The 16,767-nt window shown below is 34.3% G+C and overlaps 1 protein-coding gene across 6 annotated transcripts in view; it reads right to left on the bottom strand.

The window, feature by feature from the left end:
- EPHA7 (EPH receptor A7) overlaps positions 1 to 16,767 on the bottom strand; it is a 155,106-nt gene that overhangs the window by 29,309 nt on the left and 109,030 nt on the right. For all 6 annotated transcript variants that reach the window (XM_026038479.1, XM_026038484.1, XM_026038480.1 and 3 more), the window contains exons 6-9: positions 11,994 to 12,118; positions 8,377 to 8,545; positions 2,724 to 2,832; positions 1,998 to 2,053 (exon numbers count right to left, since the gene is read on the bottom strand). In XM_026038479.1, coding sequence (XP_025894264.1) covers positions 1,998 to 2,053; positions 2,724 to 2,832; positions 8,377 to 8,545; positions 11,994 to 12,118 — 459 coding nt within the window. The remainder of the gene's footprint in view (positions 1 to 1,997; positions 2,054 to 2,723; positions 2,833 to 8,376; positions 8,546 to 11,993; positions 12,119 to 16,767) is intronic.

The raw sequence follows: 16,767 nt of genomic DNA, 5'->3' as shown, positions 1-16,767 counted from the left end.
CTCTTGGGGCCATGGAGAGTTGAGGACTTGAAAAAAAGAAAAAAGATTTGATATTCTATTAAATTCCTGCTTAAATGGCTACTTATAAGAAAATCCAGTCTGGTGCCTGGATATCCAGTCCAATCCAATGCCTGGATAAGAACTGACTTTTTTTGGTATTTAGTACCAGCTTTGTTTTTAAAAAGGTTATGTGTATTAACTGTTTTGACTGATTTCCTGCATAACCACATTTCCCAAAAGAAAGCGAAGTGGAAGAAATAAATGCTAATAAAGACTCAGCATTTCTGGATCAGCTGCTAAACATTAAGTAGCAGCTTTCATATTAGTATTTTCATATTAATTCTTTCACTGAAACAAAAATGTTCCCAGATAATTAATGAGTGAAAGAATTATCCAGCAAGTCCCTTCCTTTTGTTTATATTCTTAAGTTCAAGAATACAAAGTCAATCTTTTCCTTCAAGGCCATAATGGGCATTTTAAAAAGTGAAAGCAATAGCTCTTCTGAAGATGAGCAAAAGCTTATAATGCACATAAAAGAGGCAAATTTCAGATCTATCGCTCTCAGAATAGCAATATTTAAGTAAAATCAGATTTTTGATGAATTCTTTAAAAACAACTGAACTTTAAAAATAACTGAACTATTTATCTTATATGTAAGATAAATAAATCTTATTCCATTATTACTTTCCACCTTCTTTGTTTGGCTCATATATGGATTGACTAAAGCTGCAATGATGTCACTACTTAGTTTAATACTATCTGCATTTAAAAGAAATGATTTAAGTAGCAACACACCCAAATCCAAGGAGCATGAACAAATACAGGCTGAACTGGTTTTGCCAAGGCAGAAAGGTGAAACAGAAAACTTAATCTGATTTTGCCTGGAGCTTTATCTTGAATTACTGGTTGAGAGAGATGTGCATTAGAAAATGTTAGAAGTTCTTGTTTAGTGGCTACTTCATTCTTTATGTAATATTACATCTCGATGATAGCTTATGTTTTTAACAAATGTAAAAGAAGATAAACTATATTAATGTCATAAACATTTCGATATATTTAAACTACAGCTGCAACTATAGACAAAAATTGCAAACAACATGTGTTGCTGTTTGTCAGAATTAATATTCAATTTAATTCTAATTTTTGAATTTGCGATTTACTTATTTCCTCAGTAGATCACTGATTCTAAAACAATTTACAATATTTCTCATTTTTCATCTCAAAATGATATTACAACTGAAATGAGGAAGGGTTAAAAAAGTTTTATTTTCTGCAAACATCAAACTATTTTTTCTTAGTGTAAAACTCCTTCTCTCCTCTTATATTTTCAAATGTGATCCACATAAGACAGATTTATTTTATTAAATATTCCTGAGATTCTAGTATAATCTCAGATAGTAACTACGTTTTTTTAAAAAAAGGGCTATGGATACTGCTTCTTGCTATTAGGCAACAGATTTTAGAACTAAAAATTGTAATTAAATACTTCAGATTTATTTTCTTACTAAGTATTCTATCCTTTTTAAGAATTGCATATTCTTTAAATGTCAAAACTATGGTGTCCACAATTGTCAAAAACAGCTTTTGTGCAGAATACCTACACTGCTAGTGTGTCACAGTAACCCTCACTTTTTAAATACAAATTTGCCTAAGGTAAACATCTTATTTAGCCAAGGACCCTTCAATTAGTAGGATCATTGGGAAGGTGTGAAACATGTATTCAAAAGCAACCAAAAAAAAAGACATGCAAAATGAGAATAACAATATATGATCCAGATGTAAAGAAATAAACTTCCAAGTGTGAACAATCTTGATTTTAATGTGCATTGTTTTTGTATATGTCATATTTTTACAATTTTAGACTTCTTGCTTTCTATTTACACAGTGTTTTTCTTTCATGGAACGTTGTTTTACTATCCTCTATGCTAGTGCTAATACCACTCTCTTATAACTGAGTTGGGAATTCCTGAAAGGGGGAAAGAAGGCAAAACACTTACAATGAAAGTAAAGTTCTTCATCCCCTTCTTGATCAGCTTTGCTATAGCCACAATGCCTGAAAAGAAAGAGGCTGGTTTTACTGGTAAATAATGATTTACTTCCTCACATCTAAAGCTCTGCCAACATCAGTTTTACAGGCTGGGATTTTCAGGCATTGAGGACCTAACTTCCAAGGACCCTTTAAGAGTTTAAGCTATAATTCTCTGAAGAGCAGAGTTTTAAATAAATCATGAACAGTTGTAATCAAAAGGCTTCTATACAAAATACCAGTTAGGACAGGTCCTGAACAGAAAGCTCTACTTCCTCTGAAAAGCTGGATATTCCTCTGGGTAAAACAGAGGATTAACAAACTTGAAAGCTGGAGGGTATTCTTAAACTTACTGCTGTGCCCCTTTTTCTTGAATGTAATGTCATTTAATGGCTGATAAGATAAAGTGTCAGTCTTCTCCATGTGAGAAAAACTGAATAGAAACTGAAGCTTTGAGGAGCCCAGGTAGAGAATCTGCTGAAGGTTCTTTCCCCTGCACATTTGCATAGGACAAAAAGAACATCTTGATTTAAGTGTGCCTTGCTACAGTAGGGGGACTAACTGAATATTTGATAACAGGATCTAAATGTATATTGTCATGATTAAGCATTCCACTCCAGTTCTACAAATTACTATCCCAGACTAGTCTATGACTGAAGGGGATCAGATATGCTTATATCTATATGAGGGGCAGTACCTTCGTCCAATGATGAATCCAAAGACCATGAAGACCAGAATGATGGTTCCTGCCACAGCAACCACAGCTATGATAATAACAGGATTCTGTTCACTGGAAACAGCCGTGGCTACAAAAAGGGCAAGGAACAGAGATTAGTTCAAAGTATTCCATATAAAGGAACTGCCATAGATAAATTAGTGCTCATGAATTGGAGATTGTTAGTTTACCTTTTCTATTGCCTGAAACTATTTAACAGACATTAATGAGGTTAAAGCAAGATATATATGAGAAATTCAATCAAATGATGTATGAGTTAATCATCATCTGGAGGGAATAAAATGTTATGCTGAAATTAACTTGGTCAAGATGGTAGAACCAGAAGCTGAAAGCCATACCAGTAAATTCTATTGTTTCATCTGTATTAAAAGGGAGAGGGAGAATAATCCCTGAAGAGCTCCACAAGGGCTTCACCCCTAAAACGTGTTGATTTGACTTTGATTTTACCCCTATAAAAAAGTATCTTACCTATAAGAAAAAGCTAAGATGAAATATATACTATTTCCTAATATTATCCTCTAACATGAGACCACTGATGGATCCCTATTTGCACAGATTTCATTTCAGTTAACATATTTTTTTCTCTTGCTTTTAAGCATTGTAAATGACTAATATTAGCATAAACTTAGCATTTGTTTCCATTGAAAATGTACTTCCATATTCGCAAGAAATTTTCCATGTTTCAAGGAATTTACACACAAAAAATCCACACATTATTCCTTTTATTATTAAATTATGTCAATGCTGTTAATATATGAAAAGGTATACATGTCAGACTAATGTATATTGTAAATACTTAGCCTGGAAAACCTTGAAATTTGTTAAACATGTTGTTTGCCCATCACCTAATGAAGACAGCTGCATACTAGGTTATATTAAATAGGCACAGCTCTGATGAACTCTGTGGAGCTACACTGATTTGTAACAGTGAGAATCTGGCTAAGAGAGTGAGAGTCAAGGAGGAGATATCAGGCAGTGATACTGAGAAATCATTTGGACGCAGGGGAGAGATAAAAACAAAGCAAAAAAACAGAAAAAGAAAAAAGAAAAAAAAAAAGATGTGTTAATGCAGTTAACTCCTGGTAATGTTAACTAAACAGGAATGTATACATGAGAATTTTATGAATTCCACAGAACCAGGTTTCTGTAACAGATTTCATAGGTTTCCATACAAACAAACAAAATAACATTTTCTTTGACCTGTCTGGAGAGAAGTGAGCCAATCAACATGATTTATCTCATCACTGACACTGATCTGTACCAGCTGGTTCCCTGAAAAATATAAAAAAACACCTTGACATGCTACAAAGATACAGAATATCCTGCCCTGAGGGGAAATATCCTCTTAGTTCTGACCTCAGATTTTATTTCCTAGGGACTTTATAGTTTTTCTATATTCTATCTAATGCAGCTGAGGAGGATCTCATTACTGAGCTGCGGATGATCTCATTACTCATACCTGTCTTTAATCTTAAGTACACAGAAAAGTGCTTGCCTTTGAATATCAATAAGTTTTTGGGATACTCAGGTAACCTGACTGTAACAGGCCTACATGTATCCTCTTTCTGGAACTTGCAAGGAATTAGTGGTCAGTACCTTGTCCAAAAATGCATCATCCTACAGCAATGGTGAGTATGTGAGGGTACATCCACCTATCAGTCTTGTGTTATTCCTAACAGGAATAATAATAACCAGATCTTTTCATCTTATTTAGCAGCTGAATTGAATGCGCAGAGGTTGACATATGTGAGTGGGTTGCTGTGCCCCAAAAGCTGGCACATTCTGGAAGCAAAGGAGGATGTAATTTGGGCTCTGGAAAATGTTGGGAGCATGGAACACCAGGCAACTGGTGAGATAATTGGGATGTGATGCATCAGGTATTTTTACATCTTTGTGAGGGAAAGGCCTGATTATGAGTCTGGTCTGACAGGAGTTACAAAAATTCAGTGGCAGCAAACACATCTGCTTTTGTTCCAGCTCTGTACTGCTTCTTCCTTCTGTGGGATGAACTCAGGCTGTTAGTTGTTTAAGTTGGATTCAGAAGCTAACTTTTGTCATAATCACTGTGGTTTGGCAAAATTAAAGATGCTAGAGTAGTCCTAGAGGAAAGATTTTCACATCTTTCAGAAAAAAAAATTGAGTGGCTCCATGGCAATGTTACCTATCACTAGTGTTGATATAACACTAAAAGGCACCAAAAGTTCCACAGGAACTTAAGGAAACACTTCTTGACAGTGAGGGTGACAGAGCACTGGAACAGGCTGCCTGGAGAGGTTGTGGAGTCTCCTTCTTTGGAGATCTTTAAAACCCACTTGGATGCAGCCCTGTGTCATGTGCTCTAGGTGACCCTGCATGTGCAGGGGGGTTGGACTAGACCTCTGAGGTCCTGTTCAACTCTAAGCATTCTGTGACTCTATGATTCTAAGATTCTATGATTCTATGATTCTAACACTAGGGTAGTGGTAGGGGGCTAGCAGCAGAAGAAGGAAGTCTGTCCTTACACTGACTTAAGGGAATGCTCTACTTGGAGGAGTCAAAATCACCTTCCATGTACACTGTTGGAGTGATGGGGATTGTATATTCAAACATATTTGGATAATTCTAAAAAGGAGATTAGCTGTAAAAACTGTGCTGCTCCTCCACTATGCTCTTTCATGCTCTATGCCTTATACTCACCCATTCTTGGCTGAAAACCAACAAAATTTCACAAACAATTTCACAATTGTTTTTCCATTTAAAATCTGATTAAAAGAAGCCATAAGCATTTTTGAGTTGGTGCTTTTTGAGGTTTACTTTGTCGAATCCCCAGAACACAACATATATCTTAATTTTTGGGGAGAAAAAAAAAGTGCAGAAGCCTCTTTAGATCTATTGGCTACAACTGATTTAACATATTTTTAAAATAATTTGGTGAATCAAAAGAGAAAATTCTCACTTAAGTGATATTCTGTAGATTTACATGTTCTCCCTGAGGGACTTCTGCCTCTCCTAATCAACAAGTGAATGACAATGATTTTTAGCTTTTGATTGGGTGAAAAACTCAATAGTAATAATTTGAAAGTCTTTGCATAAATACATATGTGATGTCCAACAATTCTTTTGTGTGTGTGCAAACATGTATTTAATATATTTCATATATAATATTAATATAATGGATGTAGCTCTGGAAGGTGGCCATATAGTTTGAGCTACAACACAGAAGCATAAGCATAGTAGAAGAACACTAATCAAAAGACACTCAACAGTTAAAATGCCTGGAGAAATGCCAGCAGGTAACAGGTCTATCTGACTATGATGGTTGAGTACTCTCTATGTACTTTTAAATTACTTTGACGTCTTTAAAAGCTATGGTCAAAAATCACAAGAATAATGAGGAGCCAATACCTCCTCACTACTGTAATATAACACTGGTTTACTGCTCACCTCTACAAAACTTCACATAAAGTATACTGCCTAAAAATTATGCATGGAAGATCTTCCTTTAAAATGTTAGTAAAACCCTAATTCAATGAGCTTGCAAGATGTGATAAAAACACAAATAAAATACCCTTACTTGCATAAAGCAAATAACTCTAAAATAATTTAATTGATTTTTTTTCCCTAGCATTTTAATTGTTTCTGAAAAACATATACAAAAATAGAGTTTGATTATCCTTTAAGAGATATGTTATAGTGCCCTCTCAGGAAAATTGGAAACATGACACTTCTTTTTTTTCATCAAAGCGGAGAACATGTCACAGAGTATGTCAAACACAAACCTAGCTTGTGACAAGAGAAAAGCTCTCCTGTATATACTGGCCTAATATAGGCCTACTTTATATTATATAGTTTTTTGTTACCTGAGTCACAGAAAGAGTGCATAAAATGGCCAGAGATGCATTTATTCTAGTTTTCCTAATCTTACAACTGAGCAAACTCTAGTTGAAACTGTTTGACCCCAGAAATTATCTTTGCTAATTTTTGTGGCTATTTGTATGCTTATATTCTGCGTATAAAGAATACTCTGGTAATTAAGGAACTGTCTGGGAAACATTTTGGTAAACCACTATGTACAATATATCAGCTAATTGCCAGAAGCATATGACAGATTGTGGCAGACTTTCCATTTGTTTGCCAGAAAATCTACTCAAAATAAGAAATTACTTCAGTCTGTATCTCAGTTCCCCATCTTCTAAAATGGAGATTCTGCTACTGACTTCCTTTGTAAAGTGGAATTCTACAGATGGGAAGCATGTTATCAGTGAGTGAATTATATAAGTATTAATATTTTATTGCTGCTATTATCGTAATTACTATTTCAATTATAACTATTTGATGTGTTATTATTCATTATTAATATCTTTTTATATTCTGTATGGAAGGAAGGTTAAGACCTACTGTTTCTTAAGACACATCCACCAATCGTTCCTGCAGTGCCTGACTGTAATTAACAGGATATTACAGCATGTATCCGGGCCTTAAATATTCTGGATAAAGCACAGAGACCAGACTTGGCTGTCTGCAGCCTTTGAACCTGTAGGCTACATATCTCCAGCTCAAAGCTGGATGAACCCTTTTCAGAAATGTCAAATTGAAGCAAGTGACCCAAAACGGCATAACTAAATTTTAGGTCTGTGTCAGGGCAGTGAAGCTGCCAGGGACACAGGCAGTTTGGGTGAGCGAGCTCACAGCTGTCAGGTCGCTGTGACCCAAGAGTTTTCTAAGACCCCAAATGTGGAAATCTTTCTGTAACTGTGTAACTATGTAACTGTATGGTCAATGGGGAAAAAAAAAAAGGTATCAACAAGATTTTTGAACAAATAAAGACACGTTTTAGCATCAAAGGAAGAACAAGTTCTCACTGAATGTGACCCCACTGCTGAGATAACAATATCACAGACATGTCAGCTTTATCTGATGTATCATACTCACCAAATTTCTACATCATTTTTTTTTCCATAATGAGGGTTTTAATAGGATGTTTTTCTATGCTTAGGTTGCAACATGAACTTTAAAGAAACTTAGTATCTTTGAGACCTCTGTTTCTTTAGAAAACTCAGCTGAAACTAGCCAATGAGCTCAAAAGAAACTAAGGCTGGATGTAAAGATAAAACATACATCATAAACAAAAAGTCATAAAGGTTTTTTCTTTTAGGAAATCAGGCAGGAAAAAAAATAATTGACCTGGAGAAGCTTTTGTGGGTTGAAGTCCCTTCAGCCTCTCCTCAGCTACTGAAGAATATAGTAGAGTCACTTATCTCACCATTATTCACTTCTGAGGTAGGGAGGACGAAGTGTGTGCTCAAGTGAAAACATCATTTGCTTTATGTTAGAAGGACATTAGGGAGGAAGAACCTGCTATGTCACAAATCTTTTCTGCCTAATTACAAGAGTATAATTATTAGCTCTACAACACAACAACTAATTGAAGCTCATTCTTCAAAGTACAGTTTCAAAAATCCACTTTCATATGGAATTTGGAAGGACAGTTCAATCAAATCAGACCAAATTTTATTTAGCATATTTGCTATTCTTTCAAATGTTGGTAATATTATGACTCTTCTCTTTTTTTTTTTTCTGTTTTACCTACTGCTTCTACTGAAAATGGTAATTGCCTATAAATTTAAATATTTACCTGTGGCTTCTTCTAGTGTAGCAACATCCAGTCTGGGACTATAATTTCCATAACCAGCAGCAGTAAAAGCACGAATCTGGAAAACATACACTGTTCCTGGCTTTAAGTTATTTATAGAAGCTGAAGTAGATTTGGTTTTCACTGTTGAGTAAGTCCTCTCTCTTTGATCCTGGAAACAATAAGGCAAAATATTAAATTATATTTGCAGGTCAGATTTTATCATGATTGTAGATTAGCAACAGACAACTGGTCTATGTAGTTTATTTCAATCTGCTGAATGTTTTTTTCCCAACATAAAAAATACAGCACACTCCGAGGACTATTACAAAACACTGCCACTGCAACGAGGAGTCCTTAAAGTAACATAAAATTTAAATAGGATGCTCTTGTTGTCAGTCATAAAACATCCAGGCATAAAATGATTGGTTTTTGGTCTCTGATTACATTCTGTCAACTTCTGATGAAAAAATAGCTTGACCACAGCCTTCCTGGGATAACTAAGGAGCCTGAATAGTTTAGTGACAGGAAAATATGTTCTGTCATGGTCAGAACACTTTCCCTTGTTGCCTTCCAACACCCTTTAAAAGTTACCAGGGTGCCAGTGTAAAACTGACTGGAGATTGCTTGAATTCTTAAGCCTTAGTGAAAATAGATAATCTTTTCTCTGGCTCCCAGTGTTTCTTTTCACAAATTATGGTTCTATGTCATCAATTAAAATCTGGAGAAAGAAGCTGAGTATGTAACCCTCCAGATTTTGAAGCTGTATGATTACAAATGCTGTGGGTAGTAACTCACTTTCAAACGTTAAAAATGCTGTGTCACAGACCATTGTCATATTCAAACGGCTCTACTTATTCATTAAATTTACTAGTCCAAATTATCCTTCAATGTAGATATGTGCAGCCCTGTTGATTTTCAGTGGCGTATGCAACACCGATTTGAAGGGCAGAAGAGATGAATTAATCAGCCATCTGAAAGTATCACATAGTCCCAATGTGATCAGAAGCCATACGAGGCACTGCTAATGAGACGGACAGAGAGGGAAGGGATAAATCTGTAACTGATTTCAATAGCCTTTGCCAGTTTAAAATAATGGAAAACCTTCCCCTTTGTATTCAGTGTAGCAGCAAAGCCTTTCTGCTGAAATACAGTGCTCCATGCAACATATCAAATTTCTTTTGTAAGATGCAGTAATGGCTTCTCCTGAGCCTTGCCTGTTCTGCCATTTGAGTAAGCCTGTCACCTGGGTAGCAATATTTTTTCATACCTTCTCTAAGAAGATTTAAATCATCAGCAAGCAAAGACCATGGTGGAATGTATGTTGGTACGTGAGAAAGAACAGGAGCACTTGAGACATGTGAAACAAGTGTAAGCAAGCAGTAAATAGTAGTATAGGTTCAGCACTGCAAGCCACAGTGGAATTTCAGAGTTCGGGTTTTGATGTATAAATGAGACTTGTCCGAATTGCCAACATTTCTTCAAATCAAAATAAATAAATAACAAAGAAAGAAAAATAGCCTAAGCTAGAAATCTCACAAGACAGGCTTACTTTGGAGATTTCTGGCAGTTTCACTTCCAGTTCTAGCCAGAAAAGAGAAGCAAAGAAACACTTATCAGAATATTTTGGAACCACAAAAACATTTGATTTGATTTTGGCTCTAAAAGTGAGTTCAAGTCTTTTTGTTTGTTTCTTTGTTTGTTCGTTTGAACTACGGGAACAAAATATTAACTGCTTTTCTCAGCCTGAACTGCAATCCTGAGCAAGAAACTTAAGTATTATTCAAGCTAAAATACATTATTTTGGAAGGAAGTCAGACATTTAAGTATTTGTATTAAAAGATACTCAAATAAAGGTATAAAGTTCTGTTTATCTGCTAGTGTTTATTTCTATAAGGAGGACCTTATCCAATTCTATTAATTTGACTGTAGTAAGTATAATATTGGTAGGTTTGCTTCCCTTACAAAAGACGAGTAATGCCAGCTTTTTTGCTTTGTAAACACAGGAAATTGGCAAGGATATTGTGCCATTTATTTAAAGTAACACAAACATACAGACAAAAATAATAAAAACTACATTCTAAAAGTTAGCCTATATGAAAAGTGCATTTGGTATGCTATTTTCCTCCAGCTATTTAAATGTTTTATTTTATTTTAACAGACAAGAAAGTATTATGCATATAGAAATGAAAATACACACACACACACACATATATATATATATAGCCAAGAGAACAGTTTTGCCTTTGGTAAAAACGTAAACTTGTTTTTAATGCTTGGATTTCAGTTATGTATGTATGTGTGCACATATTGAAGGGAGATAAATTATTTGACAAAAATAGAAGTCCTTTAAAAAGATTTGTGGATATCTTTACATATTTACTAAGTTTTGTCACAGGAATCATTAAATTGAGTAATTTAAAATTGGGATACATCATCAACAAATAAGTATTTTATTCCCTTTCCAAATCATATAAAGATCTTTTGACAAACATATATATATATACAGTAATTCAGCACTGAAAATTAGATGCGTTAGATCCAGTCTGGTCTAAATTTACCTAACTCTAAGTTACCTAGTAGGTGACATACTCTTTACTCTTTTTTGGCTATTTTTTGATATAGAGATATTATTACTTTGTTTTCATAAATAAAATGTTTTCACAAGAGAACACAAAGGAGTGACTATATTCATTTCTTTATATTTTTGTTCATTTTTTCCTTCTTTTTATCTCAGACTATTTCATAAAAAATGGGAATATTTTACATGCAGCAGCAAATTTCTCAGGCAATGTGCAGCAGCAACACTTATTCCAGGTCCCAAGACAAACACATAGCTGCAAAACCTCTTCCACTCAGCTTATGGTAGCATGTGGCCTTACTTATATGCCTGTCGGATTTTTTTTTTTTTATTATGGAATACTTCAAAGTTATCAAGAATGAAGCCCCAGACATGCTGAAATGAATAGCAAAACTCCGAGTGACATCAATAAGATTGCAATTTCACTCTACCAAAAATAGAGATCACTTCATCTACTATTGAGAAGCGTCCCTCAATGCATTATTGTGTTGAGAGAACAAGTGAAAAATAAATCTCACACTGATAGGAGTTTTTCAGAGGGAAAACAAGGAATATTTATCAGCTGAAATTGTAGGAAGTGTTTTGGAAGTTTTCAGATATAAGTCAAAGCTGTCTAAACTGTAAGGAAATACCAAACATGGTCAAGAGCTATATTTGATGTCTCATCTCAAGATTGGAGTTATACTGACACAGGAGGAAATGGAAAAAGCATTAAAATCAATGTGGAAGGGACAGAAAAATGATGTCTCATGTTAGTATTTCCACTGTCCAATTTAATTATAAAAAAAATAAAGAGAAAATAAAAATGGTTTTCTAGTGGATATTTCACCACCTGCATACCAAATTACAATACATGAGACATATGATAACCATAATAATTGCAAGAAATACCTAGTAGATGATAAGCAAAATCACTGTGGCTTTGAAGAGATCACAGCAGGCAGGATAGATGACAGTACTGTTATGGCTGTAATATTGTTCCACAATTTAGTGAGCAAAGAGCACATTGTTGTACATTACAGATAATCTTAGCACTTACTTTCTCATAATACTTGATTTCATATTCAGTAATGACTCCATTGGGATGTTCTGGTTCCTGCCAGGAAAGCTCCACGCTCCTCTGAAGTACTCTCTCTTTCATTACTCCACTAACTTGCGAGGGAGCTGTTTGGACAAGATGTGTCAATAAATAATAAGCAAATTCATTGGATCCCTAAAATCAAATGTCATTACAGATCCACCCCACGCTGAGCCACTTTCATTCAGGTACACGAAAGCACCTTTTCAAAGCTCACAATTCAACAGCTAATGAATATTCAAGCAGGGCCCTATTTCTGTTCATAAACTATAATAGAAATCAAATTACAGTGCAAATAGCAAAAAGTGGCTTTGTTCAAGTTAGTGAAAAACTGGGATTTATGGGATAGGAATGGCAATTAAGCAAATGAATTCTAATTAAGCAAGGAAAGTAGATTTTTAGATTAATTTTGTGTTAAATTGCAAATCTAAATATTTATTGACTCTGTTTCTGAAATGCTTGTAAAAATAACTAAGGTGTATGAAACAAAATCACATCTTAGTTTGATTTCATATAGTTGCTTGCAATTCTGCTTAAAAATAACCCATTGACACATTATAGCATGCCTTGGTAGTGAAAACAACATTGTTAGAGGCTAAAAACCTTCCTTTCACTCATTCAAATCTTTCTAATACACTCCTTCTTTACAGCCAAAATTCTGTATTTGGCTTTGTTATTTTTTGAAAGTCTGAGAAAGTCTGGGCAGTTTTTAAGAAATAAAAGGGTGACTGTCCTACTCCATTCAGCCTATACAGATGCACACATCCATGCATTCAGGCAAACATATACACACGCAGAGTTTGCTAATATATGTCACCCACAAACAGGTGATTTTTGAAATAAATAAGTATTTATATATATATATATATATACACACAAATTATAGAGCCACTGACTTTCATTTCAAAAAAGTTAATAAATAATGTAATAAAATATTAGTGAAAAAGTATCTTTCTTGACCAAGCTATCTTACAGCTGATGAAAAGGAAAGATAGAAGATTTTTTGCTGATAAGTTCTTCCAAAGGAATCCCAACATCACATCTTTCTTCAAATGTATGCACTGCACGTATACACAGTATGTATACGCAGCACAGAAGTTCTACAAGACTCCAGCTCTTTTAAAGAGAGCTATGGAACTGGAACCAAGTAGGACTTAAGTCCTGTTCATATTCAATTCAGTGGAAATAATGCAGTTAATTTCAAGGGTGCTGATGCAAAAGATACAAACAGAGGGTTTAATTCTCATTCCCCTCCAATTAAAGGAAAATCTGTATTTATCTATTTAGAGAGCAAGCCCATAGACATGAATCACATAGATCTATATATAATCCATAGACAGGAAAGAAAATAACCAATAGATATAAATTTACTTATGTCTCTTTTCAGTACATAATCCATATCTTTAAACAAACATTAAAAAAATTAAATCTTTCTCTAGGGAAAAAAAAAAAAAAAGCCTTATTTCAGAATTGTATATAAAGCTTTCATTATGTAAAATGATGTAAAATCTTCAGATAAAAAAGACTTTTTATCCCACTGAATAAATCCAGTTCATTAAAACTAGAGGTCTACCAATACAGATTCCTTTGCAGAACAAGGATACTTTGCTGCAACAAGTAGCAGAACTTGGCCTTCTCTTTAACCATTCACCTCAAAGTCTAATTGGAATAATTACTATTCTAATATTCGTATACGTATGCCCACTGCTCTCAATTTAACTTAAAAAAATTACAAAATAAAGCATCTGGAGTGAACAGTATATAGAATCAAGGATAAAAACATAATGAAAAATGAAAGATATATACAGCACAACTAGAATAAAAATCCTGTAAGACACTTTAAAAAGTGACTGTTAACATCGTATTTTAATTCTGAATTTCCTGCTCTGTCTCTTTTTTATAATTATATATATATAGTCTGTATATTTTTAGATGTATAATTTATGTTTCATCAGATGCTCCAAGAAGCTATGGAAATTAAAAATACAAACCATGCACAATAATATTAATTATGAACTATTATGTCATATATTCAATGTAATAAGAGTAGAGAGCCCCTAATGGGGACCACATAACTGTTAAAATCATAACGCTGTATCATGCAAACATCACGAGTAGATAAAGTAGCTTAAATCAGGATCTCTCTTTCTCTCTTGCATTCTCATGCTTTGAGTATTTCTACTCTTTAATTAGTGGAATATATTCTTTTTTGTAGCTAAGAGTCTGGAATGCGGCAAACCAATTTATTCTGTCTAATGTTAATGTTCTTAGCTATGATTAACTAGTTGTCTTTGTCTAAATGTGTAGCCTAGCATCCTGGTTGAATTTCAGAGAGGTCATTATGTTTCATGCATCATGTTCTGTATTCACCAGATAAATATTTTCAAACTGTTAATTTTAGTTTTTTATATGTTCAAAATTGTTAATGTTTAGACTTACTTGATATATATATATATATATGTTAGGTCACTGGAAATTGTTCTCAATATTCATTGCATTTTGTTTGAGCATACCAAATTTTTTTCATTCTGTTGGTCATAAAATTGATTTTTCTTTTAAGCAGTGAAGCAAAATGAACTTGCCTTGCAAACAGTTAGCTTTGCTTATGTGGGGAAGGAATGGGAATGCAGAGAAAGAGGAACAGAGAGGGGGGAAGATGTTAGCAGGGGAAGTGACATTTTCCATACCATTCCCATTGAACATCTGCACTAAGCATACTGCAAAAAGGCAAATTCCATTCCTTCAGCAAATTCAAAGAAAGAAAACCTCAGTGACTTTTCAATATTGCAAGGTAGTATGAAAAGCTGTCTTGAATAAGTGAATTGTAATTATTGTAAGTTAACATTCTTGCTTTCTTTCAAGAATAATCATATAAAAAAAAAGACTTAGTTAAAAAGGCTGTGCTGTATTTCAGAGGTAGAATAACCCATACGAGACAGAAGCGAACACAACGATGCAGACTGTATGTGTAGATAATTCTGATCTTGAGACTGGATCAGCCTTTAAGGCTCTGAAGAGAATGGTGCTGCACATAAGCCCCATTTTGGATGATACTCCTCAAATGCAGTAAGTTACCTGGCCTTATTTTATCTCACACTTTGAGCCCTGACATATGTTAGGGGAAAAAGAGAATCATCAAATGGGCTGAGGCCAGTGTCCTCCCCTGGCAAGGTACATAACAGTTACTTTAAAGAAATCACCGTAAATGAGAGCAATCATATTGATGCTAGAGGCTAAGTACAAAAACTATTGTAATCTTGCCTTTTTGGGTGTATTTCTTGATCTATGCTCACAGAGAGTGCACATCTCTGGAACATTTTGTTCTTTATTTCAGCATAATCACTATCTCTGTATACTCACTGCAGTATGTTTTTTATAGCCTGTTTTGTATTGATGTGTTTATTTGCTTTGGCTTTGACTCTTCTTAAAACTACAGGCCACTTGCCATTGCCTTCCCATGTTAATTAATTAACAACCGATTTATGATTTTGTCACAGCTATGTTTGAGTGAGCTGGAAAATCAGAGTTAAAGTGACAAACCATCCATAAATACAAGCTAAAATATGGTACCAAATCAGAATAAATGATACACAGGCAAAAACAGATGCGAACAAGAAATACCACGTTTTGTGCCATTGCAAGATAAAACAGTAAGAATAATAAATCAAACTTTTTCTTCTTCTTCAGTAATCTGGTTCTTACAAGTTTCATCTCTGTTGATGTTTTGCAACGAAGACACTTCTCACAGCATTTCTAGACAAGTAAGTACCCTGTCCTGGACGATTTGAGCATGTACAATCCCTGCTGTATCACTTTGGGTTACAAAGAAGCATTGCTTGTCAGAATCATTATTTCCATAATATATTACACTAGAGGATATGGGCTGTTCAAATCACCATTTGCTATCAACTTTCTTTCTGATATATCTCATCTCTTCTTTTTCTCCTTCCTGCTGACACAACATCCAATGCATCAAACACATGCAGCCTCTCAGGGCTAACTGGCAGATGTACCTACACATGCTGCATAAGAAAGTACTTCGGGAATGACAGGCCCTCAGCACACTCATTCACCTTTTTTAAATGCTTCAAATATACCATTCAGCAAAAGGAAAAATTGATTTTTCACTAGGTTTCAACATCATAGCCACAGAGAAATATAACTCTGCTGGGCTTTACTGATAAAGCCTTCAAGTTATATAGATTTCAAGCTGGTCATCATTTTGAGATCAAGTTATAGAAAAAGTTAAAACTGAAGTCTCAAAAAGAGCAGGATATTCCAAGGAAATACTCTGCTCCAGAGAGAATACTGTATCTGGTAGGCTGATGTGTTACATTCATAATGCTAAGCCCACCATATGGTATATTATTAATATGTGCAAATATTTATATATAAAAAACTGCAGTGGTTGTTTTGGAAAGCATTGCTTTTAGTCCAAAGTTCTGTGAAAATGTTACTATATAATATTGTTCGTGCCTTTTATCTCTGTCTTTTGCTATGCCATGGTTCTCATGCCTGGCATTTCCCTTGATCCAAAGTTTATTTTCCAAAATATGACAACATGCAAAACAAAATCTTTTCCAATTTGTACTAATCTAAAAAAAAAAATGTATATAAAAAATGTAAACTAAAAAATGAAAACGTGGGAAGACAGACATTCACATGTGTGAAGAAGTAAACATTATGCACCAGTTTCTAGCACAAATCAACTCTAATACTGTTTTCATTAAAAAAA

This window comes from Nothoprocta perdicaria, unplaced genomic scaffold (genome assembly GCF_003342845.1).
Source record: "Nothoprocta perdicaria isolate Ctin4 unplaced genomic scaffold, notPer1 scaffold_21, whole genome shotgun sequence".
In the NCBI taxonomy this organism is placed as follows: domain Eukaryota; kingdom Metazoa; phylum Chordata; class Aves; order Tinamiformes; family Tinamidae; genus Nothoprocta; species Nothoprocta perdicaria.
The sequence above is the reverse complement of the archived record's forward strand: the minus strand, read 5'-3'. Positions and strand labels throughout refer to the sequence as shown.